The sequence below is a fragment of the Peromyscus leucopus genome, chromosome 2 (genome assembly GCF_004664715.2).
Source record: "Peromyscus leucopus breed LL Stock chromosome 2, UCI_PerLeu_2.1, whole genome shotgun sequence".
In the NCBI taxonomy this organism is placed as follows: domain Eukaryota; kingdom Metazoa; phylum Chordata; class Mammalia; order Rodentia; family Cricetidae; genus Peromyscus; species Peromyscus leucopus.
Genome location: NC_051064.1, coordinates 111,737,671 through 111,764,083, shown reverse-complemented (window position 1 = coordinate 111,764,083; position 26,413 = coordinate 111,737,671). Strand labels below are relative to the sequence as shown.

At 46.1% G+C, this 26,413-nt stretch overlaps 1 protein-coding gene across 4 annotated transcripts in view; it reads left to right on the top strand.

Annotated features, from left to right (window-relative positions):
• Zfyve9 (zinc finger FYVE-type containing 9) overlaps nucleotides 1-25,875 on the top strand; it is a 153,584-nt gene extending 127,709 nt beyond the window's left edge. For all 4 annotated transcript variants that reach the window (XM_028888696.2, XM_028888722.2, XM_028888688.2 and 1 more), the window contains 6 exons: nucleotides 10,541-10,691; nucleotides 12,642-12,722; nucleotides 16,644-16,806; nucleotides 19,409-19,514; nucleotides 22,766-22,942; nucleotides 25,327-25,875. In XM_028888696.2, the coding sequence (XP_028744529.1) occupies nucleotides 10,541-10,691; nucleotides 12,642-12,722; nucleotides 16,644-16,806; nucleotides 19,409-19,514; nucleotides 22,766-22,942; nucleotides 25,327-25,488 (840 nt within the window). In that variant the 3' untranslated portion in view covers nucleotides 25,489-25,875. The remainder of the gene's footprint in view (nucleotides 1-10,540; nucleotides 10,692-12,641; nucleotides 12,723-16,643; nucleotides 16,807-19,408; nucleotides 19,515-22,765; nucleotides 22,943-25,326) is intronic.
• Nucleotides 25,876-26,413: the final 538 nt, after the last annotated feature.

Here is a 26,413-nt window from a genome sequence, read left to right as displayed (position 1 = left end):
ACAGACTGCATGGGATTGAATCACCTGCTGGGGTTCATCCTTGGAGCCAGATGATCTCCCTCTCTGCAGCCATTTTAATTGCCTGTAGTTTTTGTTCTAGGGCTGAGGCCATCTGATATTTCCCCTATATGTATTGACATATCATCTGGTGTTCTCATTTATCAGGTCTTGTTGTCTTTATCAGGTCATAATGTTGAGGTTTCATGGGTGCCGCTTCTCTAGATCGAAGACACTATTTTACAGCAGGCGTCATTGTCCTCTGACTCTTACAATTCTGCCACCCCTCTTCTGAGCGGTCCCCTGTGCCTCGGGTGTGGAGTTTATGTTGTAGATGTATCAGTTGGTGTTGGGCACCCACAGTCATTGTTCTCTGCATTTTTGACCGGTTCTGCTGCTGCAAAAGAAGATTCTTTGATGAAGGGTGAGAGCTATACTTGTCTGTGAGTGCGAGGATAGTAGTGTTTAGAATGCAGTAGGGATTGGGGAGGGGACACGGTAGAATCTCTGTAGGTTCATTAGCGTCACTGCCATAGGTAATGGGCCAGGTTTACCGTGTCAGACAGGAATTCCTTTCTTTTTTTTTTTTAGATTTATTTATTATGTACACAGAAGAGGGCGCCAGATCTCATTACAGATGGTTGTGAGCCACCACGTGGGTGCTGGGAATTGAACTCAGGACCTCTGGAGGAACAGTTAGTGCTCTTAACCTCTGAGCCATCTCTCCAGGCCGTGAATTCCTTTCTACTGAGTGGGTCTGAAGTCCAGTTAGGCATCTGTTGGTTGCCCTCAGGATATAAGTACCACTACTGCACCTTTCAGAATGCCTTGCAATGCCTTCTGGTCATTGTTGCAGTTCGCAGATGTTACAGCTGGCAAGCATTATTGATGGCTTTTCTCCATTGGCAGCTTTCATAGTTGTTGCTGATACGAGGAGAGCTAGTCCTTAGTAAGGCATCTTCCAGGTCAGTTCCAACTCGATTCCTCCAAGACCTCTGTCCAAAGTGTGTGGTGACTTCAGCAATAGGGTCTTACCTTTGATTTTAGTATGCACTCAAGGATCATGGGAGTAGTTTATATTGTTTGGGGGCCTCTTGGTCTCCCCTGACCACCACTCAAAAGGAGGTTCCTCCGACTTTTGTTTGTTTGTTTGTTTTGTTTTGTTTTTTGTTTTTTCAAGACAGGGTTTCTCTGTGTAGTCCTGGCTGTCCTGGAACTCATTCTGTAGACCAGGCTGGCCTCAAACTCACAGATCCACCTGCCTCTGCCTCCCGAGTGCTGGGATGAAAGGCGTGCGCCACCACCTCCTGTCAAGGTTCCTCATTCTTGGCACTGGGGTTTTTGTTAGTCTGTGGCTTTTGAAGGAGCACTGTCACCCCAAGTGGTGTAACTTCATTGAGGGGGGGGATTCTTAACATATATGTAATTGTAAGTAAACATAAAACAGTAGGATTCCCCTTGGCGTTTTCAGACATCCTTAGAATTATTTACCCCCCTCCATCTTCCTCTGTGTCCCCCTCCACTCTCCAGGCAGGTCCCTCACACCCTCCACTCTCCAGGCAGGTCCCTCACACCCTCCACTCCAGGCAGGCCCCTCACACCCTCCACTCCAGGCAGGCCCCTCACCCCCTCCACTCCAGGCAGGCCCCTCACACCCTCCACTCCAGGCAGGCCCCTCACACCCTCCACTCCAGGCAGGCCCCTCACACCCTCCACTCCAGGCAGGTCCCTCACACCCTCCACTCCAGGCAGGCCCCTCACACCCTCCACTCCAGGCAGGCCCCTCACACCCTCCACTCCAGGCAGGTCCCTCACACCCTCCACTCCAGGCAGGCCCCTCACACCCTCCACTCCAGGCAGGTCCCTCACACCCTCCACTCTCCAGGCAGGCCCCTCACACCCTCCACTCTCCAGGCAGGTCCCTCACACCCTCCACTCTCCAGGCAGGTCCCTCACACCCTCCACTCTACAGGCAGGTCCCTCACACCCTCCACTCTACAGGCAGGTCCCCCACACCCTCCACTCTCCAGGCAGGTCCCCCACACTCCTGGTTTTCCCTTCAGAAAGCCTGTAGAGCTCGTCCTGCTCCATGGCCTTTTTCACTTTCCTGGTCACTTTTCTGCTGCTGTGATAAACACCATGACCAAGGCAACTCCTAGAAGGAAAGGTTTACTTTGAGCTTACTCCAGGATAAGAGTTCCATCACCATCATGGCTAGGAAGCTGGCAGCAAGCACCAGGCTTGTTGGCAGAAACAGAGCTGAGAGTTTCCACTTCGAACAGCAACCAGGAAACAAAGAGCAAACAGAAAGATGAAGCCTGTCTGCCCCCAGTGACACACCTCTTCCATCAAGGCCACACCTCCCAATCCTACCCACAGTGCCACAAACTGGGGACCAGATATTCAAATGTCCAAGACTATGGGGACATCTCATTTGAAACACCGCACCTGGTATCTAATTATTCTAGGTTATGCACTTAATGTCTAAAGGTCTGGAACTAAGCCAAATAAATAAGAGAACCTGTGTGAATCTTTGTCCCAGAAAAAGAAAGAAAGAGAAAGTGTGTGTGAGGGAGTGGTAGCTTTCTTCCATGTAAGAAGCAGATTTGGGTATAGTTAGAAAGGGAAGCAAGACAGAAAAGTAACCATATGATTCTAAGTGGAAGACAAGATAAAGTGGGACATCAGAGCTGGCCTTGGAATATTATATGGGACTAATCGGATTGATTAAGATTATATGAAATCGAGGCATGTCTAGAAAAAATGTAATCAGGAGATTACTATGGAAAAAGTACATACATTACTGTGGAGAAAGATAGAAGATAAATAGATTTTGAATTGATGGAGGGTAGAAATAACATAACTAAGAGAGTCAAGTATTTACATCATCAGGTGGTAAGCCTAAGTGTACTTCATGGTTAGTAAAAATCTATCTGGGAAAATCTCCTTTTGCAAATGAACATAATTTTAAAGGGAAATAAAATATGCTAATTCTGCTCTAAAGGAATTTAAGTTTACCATGTTGGACTTGAAACGAGCGCCAGATCAATCAAGGAAATGATTTCCTTCAATGCCAGATCATTTATTCAGTGTTTGAATTGGACATGTTTCTTAGTCTGCGTAGTGTAGACACAATTAGAAACCACTTTAGCTTAATGCTTTGGAGGAAATGATGGATGTGACATTCTTTAAATTGCTACATGCAATCATCTCCCTTTCACGTGATACAAATGTAAATTGCAAATGACAAATTAGTCTCTCAGTTGACTCTGGCTAAGCATAAGCTTACTGATTCACATTGCTTCCCTTCAAATGTAGAACCTCAACAAAATGAAAAGTGGAGCCTCTGGTCCAGCAAAGGCCTTTGCTGCCAAGACTAAGCAGCTGCATTCGATCCCCTGGGACCCACAGGGTAAAAGGAAAGAACCAAGTCCACCAAGTTGTCCTCTGACTGGCACACACATTCTCACACACACACACACACACACACACACACACACACACACACTCACTAAATAAATAAACTTAATTTAAATTTTTTAAAATAATTAGGGGCTAGAGAGATGGCTCATGCTGCACCCTTCACAGCCCCCAGGGATGGACCTGACTGGGGTGGCAGGGGAATGAAGAACGGAAACATACAAAAGCTGGATCAGGCCGTCCAGGCTCTTGGATAAGAAACTTCACCACCATGGAAGCTGAGACTGTTTATTGTCTACAGTCAAACTGGGAGGTGGGGTTGCTGCATCCAGATAAACAGATGCAGGGTTTATGGTATCCAGAGGGATCAACTTCAGCTGATCTCAGTAGGCACAGTTTTGTGGACATTTTCTCCACACTATCACCATTCACACTTGGGCCAGAAGGGTAGTCTGCTATTTCCCTGAGGCTAGCCTGGGGAAGACTTTGCCATTTTTCCATTAGTCTGAGGCTTTGGAATCCTTGATGTGGCCCTGCCTGTATGAAAAGCACGCATTCACTCAGGACCTCACATACTCAGGGCTTCCTCCATTTCCCACAGACTTAGCAGTTAAGAACACTTGCTGCTCTCGTAGAGGACCTGGGTTTGGTTCCCAGCACCTACATGGTGACTCAAAACCATCTGTAATTCAAGTTCCTCATGCCCTCCTCTGACCTCTTCATCCACCAGGCATGCAGAAAGTGTGCATACATACATGCAGGTAACATGCTTATACACATGAAAAAAAATAATAGAAAAAATAAGCCTTTGAAAGGGCTGGAGAGATGACTTAGCAAATAAGAACACTTGCTGCTTTTGCAGAGGACCCGAGTTCAATTCCCAGCCACCCATAAGTTGGCCTCTAAAAGCACCTTCCCTCTCACACAGACAGACACACACAGACAATGCAGACACACACCTACACATAATTAAAATTTTAAAATTAGAATATAAAATTAACCTTTGAGGGCTTCCTAAAATGTTTTCCTAGCATATGAGATCAGAGTTCAGTCCCCAGCAGCACGTAAAGCAGGCATGGTAGTATACATCTGCAATCCCAGTGCTCAGAAGGTGAAGCAGGAAGATTAGAAATTTAAGATCAGGCTGGAGAGATGGCTCAGAGGTTAAGAGCATTGGCTGCTCTTCCAGAGGTCCTGAGTTCAATTCCCAGCAACCACATGGTGGCTCACAACCACCTGTAATGAGATCTGGTGCCCTCTTCTGGCATGCAGGCATACAGAACACTGTATACATAAGTAAATGTTTAAAAAAATTAAAATAAAAAAAAGATTAAGATCATCTGGCTGCATACCAATTTGAAGCCAGCAAATACCCACTTTTCAAAAGTTACAAACAAAGCTGTGAGATAATGGTGAGTTAAAGTTGTATTATCCCTACAATAAACTTGATTGGGGAGGTAGAGATTTATACTGTGAAAACTATGAAAGAAACCGAAGAATCCCTAGATATGTGGCATGACCTCTGTGTGCCTGGATCCAGAACCTCAATACTGACAAGGTCATCACAACTCAGTGTGCTCTCCAGATTTCGTAGAACCTCAAATTCTCACAGCCTTTCTGTGAGAAATGAAAAAGCCAACGCTTGACATTCAGTGACCATTAGAGTCTTAAATAGCAACTCAGAAATAATTTTAGAAAAGGAGAATAAAGTTGGAATAAAGCTTTAAAACATATTACAAGGCTACAGTACAATGTTGTGCTGGCATAGAATAGAATTTAGGATTGAGAAACAAATGCTTACATTTGTGGCCAATTGGTTTAAACAGGGGTGTTGTGGGCACTAAATGGCAAGAGAAATATTTCAACAAATGGCACTAGAGCTGAATTTCCACACATAAAAGAATGAGATTGTAACCGGGTGGTGGTGGCAACACCTTTAATCCCAGCACTTGGGAGGCAGAGGCAGGTGGATCTCTGTGAGTTCGAGGCCAGCCTGAGCTACAGAGTGAGTTCTAGGACAGTCAGGATTGTTAAACAGAGAAACCCTGTCTCAAAAAAAACAAAAACAGAAAAAAAAAAATGAGTTTGTACCCAGCCTCTCTCAAACTCTGTAAAAAAACAACTCAAATGGACGGGCAAGCACTGGTTTGAAACCTCTCTCCATACTGGAGGTAATAGTTATAAGCCTCGTTTCACCTCAAGCTAAGAGCATCAGGAAAATAGGTTTTCAATTCCTACACTTGTTGAGTTGTTGATGAAACCTGGAAGCTTTGAACACTCCAAGAATAAATGGTCTTTTGGTTTTGCAAAATAATCACAGCATTTTTTGTAAACTGCCAGAGTCCAGTTCCAGGGGGTTCAGGTCTCAAAGAGGAGGTGTGGAGTGGAGTTGGGGAGAAAAGGAGACTGCCATCATCTGAGGGGGAATCAGAGCGGCCACGCCCCCCCCCCATTTGTTAAAAATAGGCCCCACCTTATATACTCTTTGATTGCATTATAGTTTAACCACAGGCAATAGTGAAAGCAGTCTTAGGGATCCTGGGGTGAAAGCAGCCATCAGCTTCATTACAGCATTTTTCTTGAAGCAAAAAACAGTAAGTTTAGCAACAATCTAAGTGCCTGTTGTCCTCTAAGTTTCAGTAACCGCACCTGCATGGTCTCCGCCTTTGTGGTTAGGAGGTGTCAGATCTGAGTCCTGAGAAACAAACCCCTGAGAGCGATTTTCTTTCTTCAAGGGGCGTGAAGCAGTGTTTGTACCCGTTAGCACAACAAGCATTGAGCTCTTTCCTGGCTGCATTCTTTTGTGCCTTCGTCTTAGAATGTGGGCTTGTCCCCCTCCTGTGCGCCCCAAAGGGAAGGTGCCATACCATTCTGATTCCTTCAGTGTATGCTTCTGTATGTAGCAGAGGGGGATCAAACCAGTCTAACTTCTTAACAGAATCTGCTCCCCATTGGGCAGACCGGATCTTGCATTTTATCTGTAAGCCACTAATCCTGGGCACCATTCCATACTTATTAACTGAACTCTTGCCCTAAATGGCCTCAGACTCTGCTCTGGCTCTGGGCCCATTATGTCTCTCAGTTGTGTGTTGTTCATCCCTGGGACCAGGTATGCCCAGTTAATAAATCTTAACTTCTCTATTCTTGGTGTAATGGGTTGGGAATACAATGGGGAGTCCTGTGTGGGGAGTAGGCAGAGTTATGCTATATAGTCCCACGGTGGCGGGAATTTTTTCCAAAGAATTATTTTGTTTAAAGAGACTGCCATTGTATACATTGTCATTCCTCACCAAAGCCCACACAAAATACCCAAAGGAAGAGGCATAAAGAGACTCCCATAACACCAGTGAGAATCATAAAAATGAAGGTAAAAGGGTGGCAAAGAGTTGTGATTCGCAATGTCAAATGCTGGAGCTTTGTCACCCCTTATATTTTCATCCTTCTCTTTTGTCTGTTACCTGACTCTCACGCTCACTCGTTTGTACCTCTTGTATATCTTATGCCTCTCCTGCTGACTCACTCACCTTACTGACGTAGGGTAGAAAGGATATGGGAAGGGAAGAAGCCCCTGAGATGTAGTTTCCCTCTCCTCCCGACTGGGAGTGAAGGAACTTCAGTACATCGAATAAAGCCAAGGTGTGATTTGCTAAAGACGTCTCAAGCAAGGATGTGAAAAGCAAGGGGGTTTTGCTTAATTGGAGACAGAACAAGATGGACCAGCAAGCTAAATAAAAGCAACAAAGCCATAAAGTTACCCACTGTAATCCCAGCACTGGGAGACAGGGACAAGAGGGCTGGGAGACCAAAACATTTCTCCACTACATGGTTACGTGGTGAGTTCGAAGCCAGCCTGAACTGTATGAGGCCATGTCTCATAACCCCTGCCCCTACCCCCCAAAAAAAGGAAAAAAAAGAAAGGAAAACAGGCATATAACTCAACAACAAAAGAAACAATACAGTTACAAAACGAGCCAAGGACTTTGTCCTGGTCGCTGTCTATTGCTGTGAGGGGACACCATGACCAAGGCAACTCTAATAAAGGAAGCATTTAATTGAGGGCTTACTTAGAGTTTCAGAGGTTCAGTCCATTTTCATCATGGTGGGGAGCATGGTAGCATGCAGGCAGGCCTGGAACAGAAGCTACATTATATCCACAGGCAAGCACACACACACACACACACACACACACACACACATGCACGCACGCACGCACGCACACTCACACTCACACTCACTCACTCACTCTGGGTTTGGAATGGGCTTTTGAAACCTCAAAGCCCCAGAACACACATCCTGCAAAAAAGCCACAATTCTTAATCCTTTAATTCTTTCAAAGAGTTCCACTCCCTGGTGACTAAGCATTCAAATAGATGAACCTATGGGGGCCACTCTTATTCAAATCAGACCACAGACTATATAGGTATTTTCCAATGATAGGGAAACACACACACACACACACACACACACACACACACACACACACACACACACAGTGTACACACAGAATAATTCATCCACCATGAAAGAATTTGGCAACTTCTCAAAACATTAAACAGAATTATATGGTTTTGAGTTCTCCCAAGTATATATTCCCTCTCCCCCACAAAAAAACTTTTAAACAAAGGGCTAAGAGGTGAAGCTCAGTGGTAGAGACTTGTGTAGCATGTCTAAGACCCTGGGTTTAATCCCCAACAGTGGATAGAGAAAGAGGAAGGAAAAGAGGGGGCAGGGAGGGGTCCTCAAGTATGTGTAGTCATACACATTCATAGTACTGTAAAGTACAGTCAAAAAGGTAGAAATAGCTTCAAAATGTCCATCAGTGAATAAACCGTGGAATGGTGATATATTGTGTACCCTAATAAACTTGTCTGAGGATCAGAGGACAGAGCCAGCCACTAGAGTTGACATAGAGGTAAGGCAGTGGTGGCACACACACCTTTAATCCCAGTACTGGGAAGCACACACACCTTTAATTCTAGAAGTGATGTCTGGGCAGAGAAAGGTATATAAAACATGAGCAAACAGGAACTCGCTCTCTTTAGACTGAGGATTTCTTACAGATAAGAACTAGTGGCTGGCTGTTCTGTTTCTCTAATCTTTCAGTTTTCACCCCAATATCTGGCTCTGGGTTTTTTATTAAAAGACCATCTAAGATTCAAGTAACAGTGTGTGTGTGTGTGTGTGTGTGTGTGTGTGTGTGTGTGTGTGTGTGTGTGTTTGGGTTTTTTTGAGACAGGGTTTCTCTGTGTAGCTTTGCGCCTTTCCTGGAACTCACTCTGTAGCCCAGGCTGGCCTCGAACTCATAGAGATCTGCCTGACTCTGCCTCCTGAGTGCTGGGATTAAAGGTGTGCGCCACCACTGCCCGGCCAATTGTGTATAGTTTTTAAATCATTAAAATGTAGTACTATTGGCAGCTGGAGAGATGACTCAGTGGTTATGAGTACTTGCTGCTTTGCAAAGGACCAAGAGTCAGTTCCCAGCACCCACATAGCAACTCACAACTGTCCATAACTCCAGTTCCAGGGGGTCTGACTTTCTCTTCTGTGAAAAGCACACACATGATGCACATACATACACACAGACAAAGCACCCATATACATAAAAATAAAATAAATCTAAGCAAACAACAACGGAACCCTTTAGGCTCAGTGAGCATAGCTAGATCCGATGGTTCTAGTGTATGGTGTGGTTCCATTTACATGAAACACTCAGGATAGACGAGTATGTGGAAACAGAAAGCAGATGGATGAGTACAGGAAGGAACTGGTGTTACTGCTGTTTCAGATGAACTGTCCGGAAGATGGGCGTTTAAAACAATAGACCAGTACGTTAAACAGATGAGAAACCTAAAGGAAAAATGGGAACTAGAGAGGCACATTATCTTTAACTTGATCCAGTGGAGTTTGACATCAAGGGAGGTTCTGGTTTGTTTATAAATGGCCACGAACTTTCCTTTTCTCGTGTCTACACGTGCCTGTGTCCATGCAGACACCAGAACAGGTCTGCTGTCCTGCTCTGACACTCTCCACCTTTTTCCTTTGAAACGGGGTCTTTTGCTGAACCTAGTGGCCACCAAGTCCCAGCAATCCTCCTGCCTCTGCCCCTCCTACACTAGAGTTACAGGCAGTCATGGCCATACTTGTCTTTTTATGTGAGTGCTGGGGTCTATTCCTGTTTGCCCCGTGAGTGCTCTTACCATTGAAGTACCTCTCTAGCTCCCCATGTGCTTTTCCATGTTAAATTTATAGTTTAAATTAGAACTTATTAATAAACAGAATGAGTTCCAGGACAGCCAGGTACACACAGGGAAACCCTGTCTTGAAAAAAAAATACATATATAAATACCGTCTTTACTGTTTTGGAAAGAACACAGCAGAACATTAATATTCATTAAAGAACTCACAGGTAAATTAGTAAGATTAACAACAAATTTCATAACTTTCTAGAGAAAAGCTTCATGTTTAATATTGAAGAAAAAGGCACTTAAATTAGGACATTCTTTTGTTTGTTTGTTTTGTTTCCCAAGAGAGAGTTTCTGGGTGTATAGCCCTGACTGTCCTGGACCTCGCTCTGTAGACCAGACTGGCCTGGAACTCACAGAGATCCTCCTGCCTCTGCCTCCCAAGTGCTGGGGTTAAAGGTGTGGGCCACCACTGCTGGCTGGCCTGACATTCTTTTAGCGTTAGAATTTCCGGGTGTGTGTCCCCAGAGAATGCAGTGAGTAGCAGAAACTACTCCACTTAACTACTTTGTGTTAATTGAATTCAGTGCAGCTAGAAAAAGACGAAAAAGTTGGGCATGGTGGCGCAGCCTTTAATCCCAGCATTCCGAAGGCAGAGGCAGTGGAAGTCTATGAAGTCTACGAAGTCAAGGCCAGCCTGGTCTACAGGAGTTCTCGGCCTTCTGCATAGTGTGGCCCTGTCTCAAACAATAACAACAACAAAGAAAAGACTATGAGTGCAGAATGATGTGCGTGGGTCATATGGCTAAGGCACAGGGAACTTTCGTGTTCCTAAACTACCTGTGACTGACTTGCTGTCATTGAGAAGTGATGTTTACCGTGTTGGAGGGAAAACTGGCTCATTCTTGCAGTATAAGGCTAACCCTGTTCTTTGATTGCAGATGATGAAAGCCATGAACAAGTCCAATGAGCATGTCCTAGCAGGAGGTGCCTGCTTCAATGAAAAGGCAGATTCTCATCTCGTGTGTGTGCAGAACGATGATGGAAACTACCAGACCCAGGCCATCAGTATTCACAATCAGCCCAGGAAAGGCAAGCAGCTCAACCGCTGGGGGAGTTTTATTTATTTGTTTTATTATTATTTATACATGTATGGGTGTTTTAACTACATCTAGCAAAGTCCAGAAGAGGGCATTGGCTCCCCTGGGCCTAGAATTACAGGCAGTGGTAAGCTGCTATGTGGGTCCTCTAGAAGAGCAGCTAGTGCTCTTCACCATTGAGTCATCTCTTTCACCCCTATTCATTCATTCATTCATTCATTCATTTATTTACTTATTTCCTTCCTTCCTTCCTTTCATTCATTCATTCATTCATTCATTCATTCATTCATTCATTCTGTTTTTTGAGACAGGGCAAGTGTTACAGGGAGCCATATTTTGCTCAGTTTGAAGCATGCTCTGTAATTCTGAGTTGTCCAGAGGTAGGGTGCTTGCCTGCCTTTTGCTTCCCTGTCACCGGAAGTGTCTGACAAAGGCTGGATTGCTGCCTGTTAGATGTATTATAAGAACAATCAGTAGGAAATTGGATTAGTTGGGTCCAGTTTAAGATGTAGGAAAATAGCCAGGCGGTAGTGGCGCACACCTTTAATCCCAGCACTCGGGAGGCAGAGGTAGGTGGATCTCCAAGTTCAAGGCCATCCTGGTCTACAGAGTGAGTTCCAGGACGGCTAGGACTACACCGAGAAACCCTGTCTCAAAAAAGCAAGCAAACAAAAACAGATGTAGGAAATAAGAGCAGTATAAGTTTTGATTGCATATCCTTTCCTTTCTGGAGAAATAGTGGTAATGTGGTATGCATATGCGTGTATGCATACATGTGCGTTCATATATATGCATGTATACATGCATGCAGATGTATATGCACTCACTTGGCACATTTCCATATGGAAACCAGAAGTCAGCATTAGGTATCCTCTTTAGTTACTTGCTCACTGTGTTGTTTTGCTTTATTGTTGTGTATTTTTCTAACATTTATTTATTGTGTTTGTGTGTAGGTCAGAGAACAATTTGAGAGAATAGGTTTTTCTCCTCCCAACATATGGGTTCCAGGGATAGAAATCAAGTCACCAGTTTGGTGGCAGGTGCCTTTACTTACTGAATCATCTAGCCAGCCCCCTCCCCCACCCCAACCCGTGACCCCCAACTTATTTTTTGAAATAGGATCTCTCACTGAATCTGGAGCTCCTTGTCCCCACCCCTAGCTGGAATTACAGATGGACACTGTTATACCTCCAGTTTTCATGGGTGCCGAAGAGCCAGACTCTGGTCCTCATGGTTATATAGCAGGTAGCGTACTGGCTAAGGTATCTCCCAGCCCTAAATATTCATCCTAAATAGGTCTTTAAAAATAACTCCAGTAGCTGGGCAGGGGTGGTGCACACCTTTAATCCCAGCACTCAGGTAGAGGCAGGCAGATCTCTGTGAGTTCTAGGTCAGCCTGGTATACAGAGTGAGTTCCAGGACAGCCAGGACTACACAGAGAAAGCCTGTCTTGAAAAATGAAAGAAAAAAAAATTCTAGAAATCAGTAGATAAAGAGTATAAATCTTTTCTGTGAAGAGCCAAATGATTCCTAGTTTAGACTTGACAGTGTTCATCACTAGCTGCTCCATTTAGAGTTCTAGCACTGGACTGCCTTCGAGAATATGTAAATGAATGAAACTGACATGTTCCAGTAAACATTTATTTCAGAAATATGCTACAAGCCAAGCTAACCCTAGAACCTGGCCATTAAGGTTTTGTGTATTTGCAAAATTCTTCGATTCTTGATTGAGGAAGAGTACAACAGAATATAGGATTGGTTGTATCTTAAAACTTTTTTCACAAACATATGGTAAGCATTTGAACTAATTGGTTAGTTGCACATGGTAGTGTTTTGTTTTCTGTGTGATGATTTCTGGAATTCCCAACTTATACCTCACTATTGTTCCCAATGCCCGTCTCAGTGATCTGTCTTCACTAATCTGTTTCTGTGTCTGTTACAGTGACTGGTGCCAGTTTCTTTGTGTTCAGTGGCGCTCTGAAGTCCTCTTCAGGATACCTTGCCAAGTCCAGTATTGTGGAAGGTAAAGGATGAATTATTTATTCTTTGAGCCTCAGTTCGGTCCTGATTATACAGCTGAAAAGTAAGCGATATTGAGTGCACCGAGGGCTGCGGATGTGGCTCAAGTGTTGGAGTAAATTTGCCTCTAAACTTGCTGCACAAACCAGATGTGGTAGGACAGGTCTGTGACCCCAGTACTGGAGAGGTGGAGACAGGAGTACAAGCTCATCCTAGAGAGTTCAAGACCGGCCTGGACCACATGACACGGTGGGGGTGGGGACTGACACTTGTGTAGATGTCTGTCTTAGGGTGTTACTGTTGTGAAGAAACACCGTGACCACGGCAACTCTTATGAAGGAAAACGTTGAATTGGGACTAGTTCAGAGTTTAGTCCATTATCGTCATGGTGGGAAGCCATGGTGGCATGCAGGCAGACATGGTGCTGGAGAGGTAGCTGAGAGGTCTATATCTGAATCTGTAAGCAACAAGAAGAGACAGTGAGGCACTAGGCCTTGCTTAAGTTTCTAAAACCTCAAAGCCCACCCCCAGTCACACACTTCCTCCAACAAGGCCACACCTCCAATATTGTGCCACTTCCTATGAATCTGTGGGGGCCATTTTCATTCAGACCACAGTGTATGACCTGTATTTTTTTTTACTGCCAGCTACTCAGGAGGCTGAGGCAGGAAGTAACTGGAACTCACTGGAACCCAGGAGTTCCAGACCAGTCTAACTAACATAGCAATAGGCAGTCGAGCAAACAAAACCTATCGTGGAGTGCCTAGTTCTCCAAAGAAGGGATAAGTACAGGTACCACAGGCACTGGTGAAATGTCAGAGGTAGCCATTCCCGTTTTTGACATAGGGTGCCGAGCGAGCGAGCGAGTGGTTATAATAGAGTCAGACACCATATTGCAGATGGGCAAGAGTACAGGTGATGCCACTCCCTCCTACCCCAGAAACCTTGCCCTATTGCCGAAATGCAGAATGAAGTGTGCTTGCTGTGGTTGCTGTAGTTAAAAATGGCACACACCCTGACAGCAGCTAATTAACACCTGCTGGTCTACAGACTAGTTACAGAACAGCCAGGGCCATACAAGAAACCCTATCTCGAAAAACAAAGCAAACAAACAGAAACCTCTGGTCTACATGGTGAGTCTGGACATCATAGATGTGTCTGGTGTCCATAGAGCTAGAACAGCTCATCAGATCCCCCGACTCCAGACTGGAGTTAAGGATGATCGTGAGTCGCCATACGGGTGCTGGGAAGTGATCCTTGGTCCTCTGCAAGAAAAGCCAGGGCTCTAAACTGCTGAGACATCTCTCCAGCAATTTCCTTTTTAAAAACTTAATTTATTTCTATCGTGTGTGTGTGTGTGTGTGTGTGTGTGTGTGTGTGTGTGTGTGTTGGGTATGTGTATGTGTGTATTGGGTGGGTACTGTGCATGTGACTATGAGTCCAGGTGCCCACAGTGGCCAGAGGTACTGGATCCCCAGGATCTTCAGTTATGAGTTCTCCAGCCCTGCCCCAACAATTTCTAAATATCATTTTTCTTTATAGTTGGAAGTGTGAGACTTGGTTGTAAGATATGCTACACTTCACTCACTGTTCTACTCATCGAAAAAGATCAAAGCTAGTATGTAGAGATATATGTAAGATTATCTATGGATATCTTTTGGAAATCCATATTTCAAAAGGAATTATTTTACTTAGACAAAGACAGAAAGATTGGGAGTTCAGGGATATTCTCAGTTACAAACTGAGCTCAAGACCAGCCTAAGCTACACGAGACCCTGTCCCAAAAGACTGAAGTTGGGGTTGGGGCCTGGGGAGAGTTGGAAATGGATATATTCAAAATGCAGTGTATATGTGTATGGAATTGTTAACCAGTATATTTTAAAAATACTTAAAAAGAATGCTATTAATCACATTGTTTATTTGAGGGTGTGTGTAAATGGCACAGTGCACATGAGGTCAGAGGACAACTTCTAATAGTGCCACTCCCTGGTGACAGAGCATTCAAATCTGTGAGCCCGTGGGGGCCATTCCACTCCAAATTCTCCTCTTCCACTCCCTGACCCCATAGGCTTGTAGCCACATCATAATGCAAAATGCATTCAGTCCACCTTCAGAAGTCCCCGTAGTCTATAATACATCGCTTTCAGCACCACTGTCTGCCATGCCCCTACTAGCATGGCCCGTTGTTCCAGAGTCCACATTCTGCCACAAGCAGCATGGTCTGGCCTATCACAGCAGTACCCTGCTCCCTGTTACCAGCTTTTGTCTTAGTCAGTGTTCTGTTGCTGTGAAGAGACACCATGTCCAAGGCGACTCTTACAAAATAGAGCATTTAACTGGGGCCTTGCTTACAGCTTCAGAGATTTGGTCCGTTCGTATCATGGTGTGGAACATGGCAGCATGCAGGCAGGTGCTGGAGCAGTAGCTGAGAGCTGTATCCTGATCTTCAAGCGGAGAGATAGACAGACAGACAGTGGGCCTGGCTTGGGTTTTTGAGACCTCAGAGCCCACCCTTATGACACACTTCTAACAAGGCCGTGCCCACCCCAGCAAAGCCACACCTCCTGATCCTTCTCCAGCAGTGCCATTCCCTATGACTAAGCATTCAGGTGTCTGACCTGTGATCCATTCTTTCTCAACCACCACAGTTAGCACATTTCCATCATGGTGAGAAGCATGGAGCAGAGAGCTTACATGCTGATTTGCGGGCAGCAGAACGGGATCGGGGGCCTGGGCCTGGGCCTGGACCTGGGCCTGGGCCTGACATGGGCTTTTGGAACTTCAAAGTCCACTCTGTGTGACACACTTCCTCAACGAGGACATACCTCCTAATCCTTCTAAACAGCTCATCATTGGGGGCTGAGCATACAAATATAAGAGCTAATGGGGCCGGGCAGTGGTGGCGCACGCCTTTAATGCCAGCACTCAGGAGGCGGAGCCAGGCGGGTCTCTGTGAGCTCGAGGCCAGCCTGGGCTACCAAGTGAGTTCCAGGAAAGGCTCAAAGCTACACAGAGAAACTCTGTCTCGAAAAACAAAAACAAAAACAAAAACAAAAACAAAAAAAAAAGCCAATGGTTTTGTGTTTGTTTTTTGTTTTTGAGACAGGGTTTCTCTGTGTAGCCCTGGCTGTCCTAGAATTTGATCTGAAGATCAGCCTAGCCTTGAACTCAGAGATCTGCCTGCCTCTGGCTCTCAAGTGTGGGGATAGGCATGCACCACCCACCACTCAGCAGATGGGGCCATTTTTATTCAATCTACCACAGTAATTTTTGTTTGATTGTTTTGTTTTTGTTTTTTGTTTTCTTTCATTTTGTTTTGAGACAGGGTCTCATTATGTAACCATGGCTAACCTGGAACTTTCTATGTATGTAGACCAGGCTAGCTTCAAACTAGATCCTCCTGTCTCTACTGCCTAAGTTCTGGTATGAAATGTCTATACCACCACACCTAGTCAAATTTGGTTTTGTTTTATTGTTGCTGTTGTTTAGTAATTTTAAAACAAATATTTATATGGCGGGCATTCATATGCCAGGCAATCACAGTAAGAAGTTAAGAGAGAGAAGTCAATACACACTGTAAGGTGTGGTGATTGCAAGAGGGTAAATGAATTAAAATGCTGCAGGAGCCTGAGGAGGAGCAGTGTGGTCACGTGTAAGTTTTCCTCTGAGCGGTCTCAGAAGAAACATTCAGTGGTTCTGAAAGGAAGTGAACAGTGGTAAAGCCGGGTGAGCCTGTGCGTTCGCTCACACAGCTCTCCAGTAGTGTTTTAGCTCAGAGAGAACACCTCTTTGTGTCTGTCGGCTTTGCTAAGCTTATATTTGGTATCGGAGGATCTGCTGGACCCGAGGCACTGTGTCTCAGCCGCCTCCCTCCCTGGCTTTGCACCTGCCTCCATCTGTATTACCTTCATGCTGATATTCTCAGATGGCGTTATGGTCCAGATCACTGCAGAGAACATGGACTCCTTGAGGCAGGCACTTCGAGAGATGAAGGACTTTACCATCACTTGTGGGAAGGCGGATGCAGAGGACCCCCAGGAGCAGATCCACATTCAGTGGGTGGACGACGACAAGAAAGTTAACAAAGGGTAAGTGGATCCCCTCGGAGCCAGTTAGGGAATAGCTCCAGGCTTTGTCTGCTGTGTGCACTGGTGCTTTAGAGGTTCACTAACGGCCTGTCTACAGACAAACTAACAAAGGAATGAATAACAGAATTTTTAATTTCTATGTTTTTAATCTTAATTTCTTTAAAAAAAAGATTGATGTTTAGCCTTTTTTGAAGTTATGTGTCTGCGTGTGTGCCTGTGCACATGACTGTGGGTGCCCGTGGGCACAGGCCTCAAACTCCCCTGGATCTGGAACGACAGGTGATTGGGAGCCATCTGTACTGGCTTGTGAGAACCAAACCCCGTTCCTCAGCAACCAGTGCATGCTCTTAACCACTGGGCAACCTCCTCAGCCCTCTGGACTTGATTTCTGAAGGATTTGTGTATACACTTTTAGGGAAAGATGAGGCAGTAAACAAAAGTTGCTTGAATAGAAAGACCCACGCCTTTTGGGTATCAGCACCTCTACTGATAAATTCCATTTGATACAACGGGCACCCTCATTTGAATAAGCGGGTACCTAAGGCTGATGACTCCTCAGCACCATAAAGCTAAGACATGGCAAGACTCTGATTTAAAACCACCTTCCTGGGCTTCAGAGCCAGACTCTCCCTGGCTCATGGCAACTGTGCTAATGCTTCACACCAAATTCACACCTTGGATTCATTCTCGATGGTTCTTTTTCTCTCCTACCCCACAATCGCTCCAGCGGTAAATCCTGTTTGCTGTGCTTCAGAATATGGCCGTCTCGTGGCTCTTTCCACCTCCACGCCACCTCCTAGTTTAAAAGCGGCCTAGCGGCCTAGGACAGTCGCAGCAGCCGGAGGTGTCGCACACTGACGTCCCTCTCTCTCTCTGATCTGAATTAGTCTCGTTCTAACACAGCTGCCAGCGTCATGCCACCTTCCTGTTCACACCACCAGTGGCTTCCAGTGGCTTCCAAGATAAAGTTGGAAGTCACTTGTTCCCTTTTTGTTTGTTTTGTTTTGTTTTTCGAGACAGGTTTTCTCTGTGTAGCTTTGGTGCCTTTCCTGGAACTCACTTTGGAGACCAGGCTGGCCTCGAACTCACAGAGATCCGCCTGGCTCTGCCTCCCGAGTGCTGGCATTAAAGGTGTGCGCCACCACCGCCCGGCCCACTTGTTCCCTCTTAAGGGCCTACATTTCTTGCCGTTTTGAGACAGGGTCTCACTCTGTAGCCCAGGCTGGCCTAGAGTTCACTATGGAGTTCTGGCTGAACTCAGACTCAAGGCAGCCTTCCTTCCTTAGCCTCCCAGGTGCTCAGCATGACACTGGCCTCCTTATTTGAGCACAGCTGTGCCTCTGCCCTGACCTTTGCACACATGCTCTTAGCCTGCCCTCTTCCTCAGGACGCCCTGTGAACAGCTCCATCCCCGTCCTCACGTGGTTCCCCATGCCACTGTCTCCAGATGGTCTTCTCTGGCCACTGTCTGTGTTCTAACCCCGTTGTACATGTCTCTCTTCATATACAGCAAAGCTCCCAGTATTTCCCATTATCCATCCAGTATTCTCTTTTAGAGTTTGCACTTCTTTACTGGGGGATGAGAGGCGTGCCACGGCACACGTGACGGCTGTGCGGTTGGGTCTTTCCTTCACTTTACATAGGTTCTGGGGACACAGTTCCTTTCCCTGCTGAGCCGTCTTCTAGCCCCTGATTTACCTTTTGATGTATAGAGAACTCAGAACAGGGCCAGGCACGGTGGCGCAGGCCTTTCATCCCAGCACTCAGGAGGCAGAGGCAGGTGGATCTCTGTGAGTTCGAGGCCAGCCTATGTAATAAGACGTTGTCTCAAACACACTAAAAAGACCCAAGAACATGAATCGGTTTAAACATTGTTTAAAAGAGACTAGAATCTTTGTGTCGATCATTGTGTGTTCTTTGCAGAGGAACTGTGGATCTCCGTGTATTTCATTTCCTTACTGTATTTTAAGGGAGACAGAACTGTTGGACGTAGCTTCTGTGGAGGAGTCTGAGTGAGAACAGCGCTGAGGGGAGGCTGTGGCGTTAGGCACGGCTGTGGCTTCACGCCAGCACCGGAGCCGTTTGTTGTTTGTTTTCTGTTATTAAGAACTCAGGGCTTCTGCCCTTTGAACAAGATCCCTTAGCACTGAGCCAAGTCCCCAGCTTTACATAGTTCTTAGCAAACGCTCCAGGCGGTGGTTGGCACCTGAAATCAGCACCCAGGGCTGACATGTCAGGCTCTGCCCCTTCAGAACTGCCTTTCGAAGGCAGGTGAGCAAAGAGAGCACGGTGAGTGTTGTTACGGAGCAGGAGTAGAGTGGGAACCAGGCCGGGTAAGCAGCCGGGCACTTATTAAAGGGAAATGCTGGGGAAGAGCAGGTGAGGGAGTGAACAGCCTGTTGATATGACGGTGACTTTGGAAAATGGCTCCTTGCAAATTGTCCACCTTTCGGTATGTGTGCTTGGTTAGTTTCTGGGCATAAGCCTTCCTGTGAGCACTCTGCATCTTGCCATGATATGCTGCAGATGTCTTCAGCAGGGCATGGTTGGTATTTGGTAGTAAAATGTGACGGGATATCTCCTTCCCTTTCCTCTGTTGTAGTGTGGTAAGCCCTATAGACGGGAAGTCCATGGAATCCATAACAAATGTGAAGATATTCCACGGGTCTGAGCATAAAGCAAATGGAAAAGTCATCAGATGGACAGAGGTGAGAAATGAACATTGGTGCGCTTGCTCTACTTTCAACAGCCGTTTGCTAAGCCAGAAGCCCCATTCTGGGCTGATTCGGAAGGGAAGTTGAGCCAGCGAGATGGGTCAGTGGGTAAAGGCATTTGTCACTAATCCTGAAGGTCTGAATTCAGTCCTCGGGACTCATACGGTGGGAGGAAAGAACCAGCTCCCACAAACTGACCTCTGACTTCCTCACACTCTCCATGACACTTGTGGACAAATACAAAAAGTCTCTCTGAGGAAAAACATCTTTTCATTTATCTACTGTATTTCATTCCCTCTGATCTGTCTTAGCTTACTGGGAAAGAAAGTCCGAAAGTGCAGCTTATGCCCTCTGGTGTATCTTCTGATGAACTCCCTTTCAGATGTATTTGCTTTGGAAGGCAAGAAGGCTGCGTCTCTGAGTGGGACACTCCTTCTGTGCTGTGTTCTTCAGAAAGTTGAGTGTGCCATGCTGCATTCAGAGACCACTGAATAACATGGTCTTCAAAAGACGGACGATTCACAGTAAGATTTGTCAAAATTACAAGCCGGGCAGTGGTGGCGCATCCCTTTAATCCCAGCACTCGGGAGGCAGAGGCAGGCGGATCTCTGTGAGTTCAAGGCCAGCCTGGACTACAGATCGAGATCCAGGACAGGCACCAAAACTACACAGAGAAACCCTGTCTCGAAAAACCAAAAATAAATAAATAAATAATTACAAAGCAAACAAGTAATGGTAAGTTCCTGGTTCAGGTTCAAAGCCAGATCTAGCCAGATCTTAAGTGGCTAGCCAGATGTGCCCACACATCTGCAATCCCAGTACTTGGGAGGCTGACGCAGGGAGATCACAAATTTGAGGCCAGCCTGGGCTACCAATATCCTGCGTCAATTAATTTTTTTGAAGTCCTACAACACAACCCCTATCCACAAGGCTTGGGAAAATCTCAGAAGAGTGGCAGGATTGTAAGAGTCAGATGACCAGCACGTCCGTTGCCAGGTAGCGTCTTCTGTGTGTGACAGGAAAGCTCAACAGTATGGCCGCCTAAGCAAGACCCTCATGATGACATCAGTTGACATGACAAAGTGGACTGGGAAACTTCACAAGGCTGCACTTTAGATGGGCAGTTAATGGATGCTGAGTTAGGGAGAATCAGTCCAATCTCGAGTGGTCAGCCCTAAACACATACACATATGAGCAACTCCAAATGGACTCAGCAGGGTGTGTGTATGGGGGGGTCCTGAAGGGTGACCCTCCTATGTGCTAAGCAAGTGCTTCTCCACTGGGCTACATGCCCGGTTATGTCCCTTTGACCAGAATGCAGGAGGTGTATATAACAACATGTAAACGTTGTATATTTATATGTATTTTTGTCTTTATGTTATTTACTCTTTATTATCATATAGAGAAGACAGGCAGTTGCTTTCTGTGTACACAGAGGCAGAGTAGGCTTTATGGAATCTTTTGAAAGTCAGGTGTAGTGGGGCATGCTTGTCATCCCAGTCCTCAGGAGGCAGAGAAGGAGGACTGCCAGTTCGAGGCCAGCCTAACCCCCCACAGTGTGTTCCAGGCCAGCCTGGGCTACGTAGACAGAGGAAAGAAGGGGGGGAGGGAGAGAGAGGGAGAGGGAGAGGTCCTTTGAGAATCAGAACTCATCTGTCAGCTGGTGGGATGGCTCAGTGGTTGAAAGCCCTTGCCACAGAGTCTGACAGTCTGCGTGATTTCCAGAATGCATGAAAAGATGGAAGGAGAGAACTGACTCCCGAGTTGTCCTCTGCCTCCACAGGCACACCAGGTCACGTGCATACACGTACAGCCTCAGGTGTCACCGTCAGGAATATCCTCTCTCTCCTTTGGTCTAGTGCTCACCAATTAGGCTAGACTGTGAGCCCAGGGACCCCCAGTCCCCACCCCCCAGTACTGGTATTGCAAGAGCACACCACATACGCAGCATTTTTATTGTATGGGGTTCTGGGGACAAACTCAGTCCTTCATCATATGAGGTAAGAACATCACCAACTGAGCCATCTCCCAAACCCAGAAAATGCTAAGTCCTTGAAAGCTGGCATGGTAGTATGACCCTGTACACAATGACTTGGAAAACTGAGGCAGGAGGATTGCTTGAGCCAACAAGAAATTAGCCTGATCAACACAGTAGGAGTCCAGTGTTAGGATGAGGGGGAGGCACAGCTCTGGCCTCCAGAAGACTTGGATCTTGGCCTCTGTCATCATCGTGGTCTTGTTTTTTTTGCTTTGTTTTTTTTTAACCGGGGGATGGGGGATCTCTAGACATAGCTCTGACTGTTCTGGAACTCACTATGTAGACCAGACTGGCCTTGAACTCAGAGATACCCACCCACTCCTGTCTCCTAAAGCATGCTCCACGCCACTATGCCCAACTCGTGTTTTTTCCCTTTTGACACAGTTGTAACTGTGTAGTGCTGGCTGGCCTGGAACTCACAGAGATCTCCCACCCGAGGCCTCTCCAGTGCTACGATTAAAGGCATGTGCCACTACACCAGCCCCTGGCCTCTGTCTTTACACACTTGGAATAATCTGTGAAGAGCTGGATCCTCCAGTCTACAATGACTGTTCTTTTAGACTTCATATCACTTCCTAATAAAACTGTCCACGCTATATTGCCTTTTAGAAGTACACGGTTCATCTGCACATGGTGGTGCATGGTGCGAAGATCAGAAGATCAGAAGATCAGGGGTTAGCCTTGACTACATGATAAGTTGGAGGCCAGCCTGGACTACATGAAGCCCTGTCTCAAAAAAAAAAAAAAAAGTATACAGTGCAAAATGAGAGCCTTTTAGATTCTATGTAGAAAGTGCTATTAGATCATGGCATATGTTTGCAGAGAGCAGGCAGGCTGCTGCTACTGCCAGTGTGTGGAGGCCGAGACTGGCAAACAGATTGTCTTGGGGGCTACCCTCTTCTTTTTAAAGATTGGATTGTGTCTGTGTGTACACGATGTGGCAGGCACATATGCTGATCACACATGTGAAGGTCAGGTGACCGCTTTACAGAATGGGTTCTTCCCGGGCTTGAACTCAGACTTGTGCAGCATGTGCCTCTACTAAGGCGTCCTCCAGGGCTGGTGCAGAACTCTTTCTGGCCCCAAGGACTCTATTGTGTGCTCTTCCTGTCAGGTCTTAGAGAACTGGATGCTCAAACACAGTGGGTTAGTCTGCTTGTTCCACATCCTGGGCACACGGTGAAAAGCCTCTTTTGTTTGGGGACAGGTGTTTTTCCTGGAAAGCGACGACCAGCACAGCTGCCTGAGTGACCCTGCGGACCACAGCAGACTGACCGAGCATGTTGCCAAGGCCTTCTGCCTTGCCCTTTGCCCCCACCTGAAGCTTCTGAAGGAGGATGGAATGACCAAGCTGGGCCTCCGTGTGACACTGGACTCAGACCAGGTAAGCAGTGCCTGGGGCAGCTTTTGGAACTGCCTTGAGAAGTGTCTGGTTTCTTTTTTCTGAGTCACCCCAGAGCATAAATGATCTCACGTCCCCCAAGAACACAAGGCTGTGCTTCCTGGTCAGAATCATTTGCACAGCGGCCTGCCTTCTCACCTGCATGCACCCCGAGGCCTGTAGGGTATGGAAGACACAGGGAGGCCCTGCCACCTGTGATGAGCACGTGTTACCCTTTGAAGTTCCCCTCTGCAGCCCTTGGGGTAGCTTCCAGGTGTCCCTGCCTTTCTCACTCAGCCGGACCGAGCTCCCCTGACTGGCATCTGCAGTTACCACGGCCTAGGAAGGTTTTCTTGCAGCCAATATCTGCACGTGGTCAGCGGCTAGGTTTGCACCGTCTCCGCAACAGCTCTCTTGTCACTGGGACTTACTCGATAGGTGTTTGCTTGTTTTTTATTTTTTTTTTAATTTTTATTATTTTTTAAAAGATTTATTTATTTATTATGTATACAGTGTTCTGCCTGCATATATGGCTGAATGCCAGAAGAGGGCACCAGATCTCATTGCAGATGGTTGTGAGCCACCGTGTGGTTGCTGGGTATTGAACTCAGGACCTTTGGAAGGGCAGCCAGTGCTCTTAACCGCTGAGCCATCTCTCCAGCCCTGTTTTTTATTTTTGTTTACTTTTTGGTTTGTTTATTGAGACTATGTTGCCCTGGTTGGCCTTGAAATTCCAGAGATCCATCTGCTTGCCTGTCTGCCTCCTGAGTACTGACATTAAAGCTGTGCACCACCATGCCTGGCTTGATGTTTTTATGTGCTCCTTGTATGATCAATCCAGTCCTCACCTCCCAATCCCCAGTGCCTTGTACCTCTCTCCATAGCAGGTCTCATTGGTCCTGCATTGAAGGCCTGTCATTTGCTATCTATCATTCTCACCCTCAGTCCTTAGCATTGAGTTATTAAAAATGAGTGGGGTAGGGACTGGAGAGATGGCTCATGGATAAAGAGTACTTATTGCTCTTGCAGAGGACCATGGTTCAGTTCCCAGCACCCATGTAGTGGTTTATAACCATCCTTAACTCTAGTTCTAGGGAATCTGACTGGACCTCTTCTGACCTTCTTGGGCACCAGGCACACACGTTTCACATCCATACGTACAGGCAAAACAGTCACACATTGAAAGAAAAGTTTATTTTTAAAGAAGAAATGAGTGTGGACTCTCAGGCTGATGTTCCCCCTGAGCCAGCAATTAATTCTGCCCTGAAGCTGCTTCTATCTTGGTGCTTACATGGGGGAAATCTGACTTTTCAGTGCAGAATTTAATCAAATAGATTATCAGGGCAGGGTGAAAAGTTCTGTGTCTGGCTTCCTTTCTTCAATGGGCATCGTCAGCCAGTGTTTATTTTCACTTACGGTGAAGAAAAAAAAAAAAAAAGCAAATCTGGGAAGAAGATGTAGCTTAGAGTGTCTACCTAACATGCATAAAGCCCTGGAGTCGATCCTCAGCACCAAATAAGCTGAGCATAGTGATGTACACTTGTATCTTAGCGTATCTGAGGTGGAGACTTAGAGAATCAAAGACTTAAGGACATCCTTGGCTACATAGCAAGCTTAAGACCAGTCTGAGTTATATAAGACCCCATCTCAAAACAACAACAACAACAAAACCAAATAAAACAGCAATAACAAAAAACAAGCTCAACAGCTACCAAGCTTGACAGCCTGAGTTCAATCCCCGTAACCCATGTATTCAGTAGGAGGAGAGATCTGACTCCTACAAGTTGTCTTCTGATCTCTGCCTGCATATCATGGCACATGCTCCATGGTGCATGCATATACCCGTACGTATAAATTAAATGCAATTTAGAAGTTTATCTGTGTAATCCTAGTGAAGAAGCATCGTGCTTCTATCTCACGTGGTCCTGATACAGATCTAGAGGCTCCCTCACATGGAACAATTGGATAGCAAGCATTTTTCTGCTGAGTTTGTGGCTTTCTTGAGGGAAAGGCCCTTTATCTTTGAATTTCTGTTTTCAGTTGCTTAAAAAAATGGTGTGTTGGTCACTGCATGGGCTGCAGAGCAAATGCCATGTTACATTCCTCACTTACATTTTTACAACCAGAGACTAGAGTGTTATCTGAGTCAGTTTTCTCTTCCCAGGAAACAGACATTAGCAGATTAAGGTCTCATAGCTATCAGGTGGCCAAGGTGAATAGTAGATGTCAGAATGATAAACCACAGTTAAAAGGGGAGGAATCTGTATGCAGTCATGTGTCTAGCTCATGGCAAAGGACATGGTATTTCTTGCTTGGCCTCTTGGGCTCAGCCCTGTGGAGAGATCTTTCCTGTCCAGTAACCTGTCATCCCCTTCTCTCTCTGGTAGGTTGGCTATCAAGCAGGGAGCAATGGCCAGCCCCTTCCCTCGCAGTACATGAACGATCTGGACAGCGCCTTGGTGCCTGTTATCCACGGAGGAGCCTGCCAGCTCAGTGAGGGCCCTGTCGTCATGGAACTCATCTTTTATATTCTGGAAAACATCGCATAGATGAGGACTTCGTTTTTCTGTTCAGACCTGTTGCAACAGCAGTCATATCCAAATCATTTGCACTTTAAAACTGGAAGATTAAGCTTTTGTTAACACTATTGGTAGGGAGGGTTCAGGGTGGGAGTAGGGCTTAGGGGAAAAGGGGTGGGGAGGGCGGTGGGGAACAGATGTTCCATCATTTGAAGTCTTCTATGCATTCTCCAAGAAGACCCGGGCAGCTTCTTACTGCACCACAGTTATGCTATCTTCGCAGCTAACCCCCTTCTGTTACCGTCTAGACACGAATTCTGCTCCTCTTATGGTCATGTGCTCAGAAATGATCATATGGGTACAACCATCACCAAGGTCAGGGTGGGGGGCAGGAAGGAAATAAACAATGAAGCGTCACTTTTGCACTTCCTGTACAGAACTGGCATAAAAAGAAGGCTTCACTGCTACACTTACCACCCTGGTTACACTCCGGCTGCTTGCCAAGGGTCACGTTTAGATTTGTGTTTATTTGTTCAGACTACTGACTGAATCAAACCAAAGGGGTTTCTCGTCTGTTAGCCATGGAAGGATAACTCGGCATAGAGCAGGCCATTTGGATGGCAGAGTTGAGTGCTGGGTCCTTCAGTCTGCCGCAGTGAATGGCAGGGAGTGAGATGGGCCTTGTGTGACAGTGGGCAAGGGACACCCAGGGCCTTCTCATCTCCTGTCTACTAGAAATAGTTTGAAGAACATTTTACTGAGAAATCACTTAAACTTCCGGGGAAGCTGTAGATATAAAAAGGAAAAACCCATGTCCTCTTTTATACAGCCTCACTTACTCATGTTCACACTAACCGTTCCCCACGTGATCTGTCCGTGTTCTCTCTCTCTCCTTCCTCTATAAAATTGAAGTATTTCAGATTAAGGTGCATACAGTAAATGTTTGTTCCCTGCC